Consider the following 3241-nt stretch of genomic DNA (forward strand, 5'->3'; position numbering starts at 1 on the left):
AAGGTCAGGTTGAAGGAAGGGAAGGTTTCCCACCAAGGGGAGGCCTCGAGGGCCTGGTGGGGATGGCGGCTTTCCCTTATTCTTGGATTTGATGTACTTCCATGTATACCAAAAAACAGCAAAAATACCAACAAGGGTGAAGAAGAGGCGTGAGAAATCATCAATTCCGTTGGTGTTCTTGCTTAACCATGACCATGTTTTAGAGTAAGAGTAGTCAAAATGGAGAGAAGTTGAAATGAGAGCCATGGTAAAGGCAGAACAAGGTAGAGGGGCCAAAATTATTGCATGGAGGAATACAGAGCCCTTTTGCTCTTATGTTTTTCTTCTAGTGACGACAAAAAATAGCCATTCGTCCTTGTTTGGAATATGGCAAAGGGATCTTATCAAAATTTATTTAAAACTACTGTATTCAAACCAGAATATAAAATGAATGCAATGAAATAATTAAAGGATTGTTTCTTTTTAATTATAAATTAAGTGCTACAGAAAAAATTAATCATGTTTTGTAGTTGGTATGTATGTTTTAAATGTTTGAAAAATGACAAAAAATTATATTTAACTTTACATTCTGAGCTGTTCATTCTTAATTTTAACCATTAAACTTTGTCTAATCAAATTAGAGAAATTAAACAAAAGATTATTTGTCTGACTAAGACAAAACAAGTTACTTGATTAAAAATAACAGCTAAACTAAACACATATATAATATTTAAAAAAAGGTTAGAATCCCCTAACAAGGGTAAAATAATTTTTTGTGTAAAATACTTTATGAAAAAACTTAATATTTTTTATTATTTTAATAATTGTTGAAAATATTAACATCCATCAATCATCTAATATATTCAAAATATTTTTTTAATATTAAACTATTATATTTAAATAATATTTATTTATTACTTATCATATTATTACACTGATTAATTTGTTAAATTAATAAATCATAAATTATAATTAAAAGATCATTTGATAATTAAAAATTAACTTATTTGAAATTTGTTTTTCATGAATAACATTTTACTGAAAATATAAATTATTTATTTTAATAAATTGGAAAAAATATTCTTTATTATTTTGATCACTTATAAGAAAAAGTTCCTATCATAATCCATTTTTAAAAAAATTTTCACTATGACACATAAAAATATAAACATTCATTTATTTCTAACTATTGAAACATCAAAAAATAAAGTCAAAAAAATCCATAACCGAAAATCCAAAAATCATTTTTAAAAAATATAAAAAAATCACAACCTATTGAAACCTGAAAATCTACCTTGAAACCAACGGGAAAATACACAAGAATAAAAAAAAAATCAGTTCAGAATGGTGTGAACAACTAAAAGGAACATCAAAGGTTGGATTAAACAATTAGAGATAATTAAAAATAAATTTAAAGATTGAGAATCTGAAAGTCAATAATTTGAAAAAAAAAAAGAGATTTGAAGCTGAAGTTGAAGTTAAATATGAAATATGAAATAAGAAAAAATATAAATATAATAAAATCTTTTCATAGGTTATAATTAATTTTAAGTTGAATATGAAATATTAAAACTTAATAGTTTGATTAAAAAATTCAACAAAGCATCGTGGTTCAAAAGCCAACGGATTGTCCCAAATTGCAGGATCTGTGTGTATCGTCTATGCATTTACAAGGACCCTAGCTAGCACCTTCAGGAATCAAGCAGCCACCAACAGGACAGGATGCGTCTGCACGTTGAGGAACCAGAGGAGGAGAGACTGGGTGCAATCGCAAGACCTTCATTACAGAATTTAGATATATCAGTTTTGGTATGAGACTCCTCTGCCACAGTATTCAATTCCACAACTTCCTCCAACTCTTGCCGGACTTCCCTCATTATCTTTGGTTGTTTAATTTCTTCTGTCATTGTGGATGTAGTCCCAGCTACCACATGTCTTGTCAAAAATGAAGGCATCGAACTTTTTTGTTGTGAAAAAAATGGCTTAAGTTTGGCTAGCGTGGTATTATATGAGGCAAATTGTGCCTTTTTGTTACGCTAAAATGACTAGGAAGCTAAGACGAGAATGTTAATTACCAATAAAAAGGTCTTAAGATGGCTCATCGTGAAGGGATTCTTGGACCTGGGATCTTCCTGCCATCTCTTCTTGCTTCCTCATTGACTTGAGCCGCTCTTGAACAACAGAATCAATTATGTGATCGTTCACTGACATTAGTTCCTTTGTCTTGCGGACGAATCGAACCCTGTATGTCCAATCAAGCTATTGCTGGGAACAAATCAAAAGCATTTGGCTTGCCATTCAACCCAAGCAATTGATCAACAAAATGCCTAAACTCTTTACAAATTCGAGATCTCTCATCTGACCTCTCCCTCAAGTCTTCTACCCCTCAACATTCCAGTCATCACATTATACATTGCAAAATGAAACTGCTCATGGATTTGCCCTGGGGTTCCTCTGCTAGCATAAAATTGGCTAACCATTCTTCGAATCTCTCTTTGGCCAAGGCCATAGAGAAAATCTTGCCTTGCACTGTTTCGCAACTCCTTAACACATACTTTGCGTGGAATGTGTCAATGCGCACCAAGAGAAGACCAAAACAATCTCTCAACCCCATATGAGCTGACAAAGGAAGCGATCAACACCTTGCTGCTAGCAAAGCTTGTGTCCTTGTCTTTAATACCATTTAATGTGAACCAAGTATTTTCATGATAGGGCCATATACTGAAGCCAACTTTGCAAAGTATTAATGAGAAGGTGATTGACAAGAAAGCGATGGCTACCAACCATTAGGAGACCCATTGGCCCTGGAATTGACAATGATTCTTTTTTCGGCTTTGAATCCTTCAATTCATCACTCGTGAAACCAAGATAATAAAGCTACAATTATTGAAACACTAAATACCCAATTGATATTACGAGATTGTTTCCCCCACCACCATAAAAAAGGGATCTCAAGCCATTTCAACTGCTTTCAAGACAGCTCTAGGCTTTAAGTGCCTTCTGCGCTTAGCTTCTATATATACCCAACCCAAAGTGAATACCCAAATGAAAGTCTAACACACATTTTGACCGTTCTTTATTCATCAATTACAAGTTTTAATTTCGCATGTTTGGTTGAACAGCAGGTTTCCACGTGAACCAACAGGGTTAAGTCAAACAGTAAAACTAAATGTTCCTGCCCGGCCTGCTACATGACAGGTTTTTGTAGTTCCTAATAATCATCATAGAAGAATTTGAAACCGGCAAGTACAATAGTGCTGAT

The 3241-nt window shown here is 33.1% G+C and overlaps 1 protein-coding gene across 1 annotated transcript in view; it reads right to left on the reverse strand.

Moving 5' to 3' along the window:
- Positions 1-389, reverse strand: part of LOC110422182 (flavonoid 3',5'-hydroxylase CYP75B138-like) — a 4559-nt gene extending 4170 nt beyond the window's left edge. Inside the window, exon 1 of the mRNA XM_089784652.1 lies at positions 104-389. Coding sequence (XP_089640778.1) covers positions 104-246 — 143 coding nt within the window. The 5' untranslated portion in view covers positions 247-389. The remainder of the gene's footprint in view (positions 1-103) is intronic.
- Between the last annotated feature and the right edge of the window lie 2852 nt (positions 390-3241).

The sequence above is a fragment of the Theobroma umbraticum genome, unplaced genomic scaffold (assembly GCF_002168275.2).
Source record: "Theobroma umbraticum cultivar Fairchild unplaced genomic scaffold, ASM216827v3 scaffold_30.0, whole genome shotgun sequence".
Lineage (NCBI taxonomy): Eukaryota > Viridiplantae > Streptophyta > Magnoliopsida > Malvales > Malvaceae > Theobroma > Theobroma umbraticum.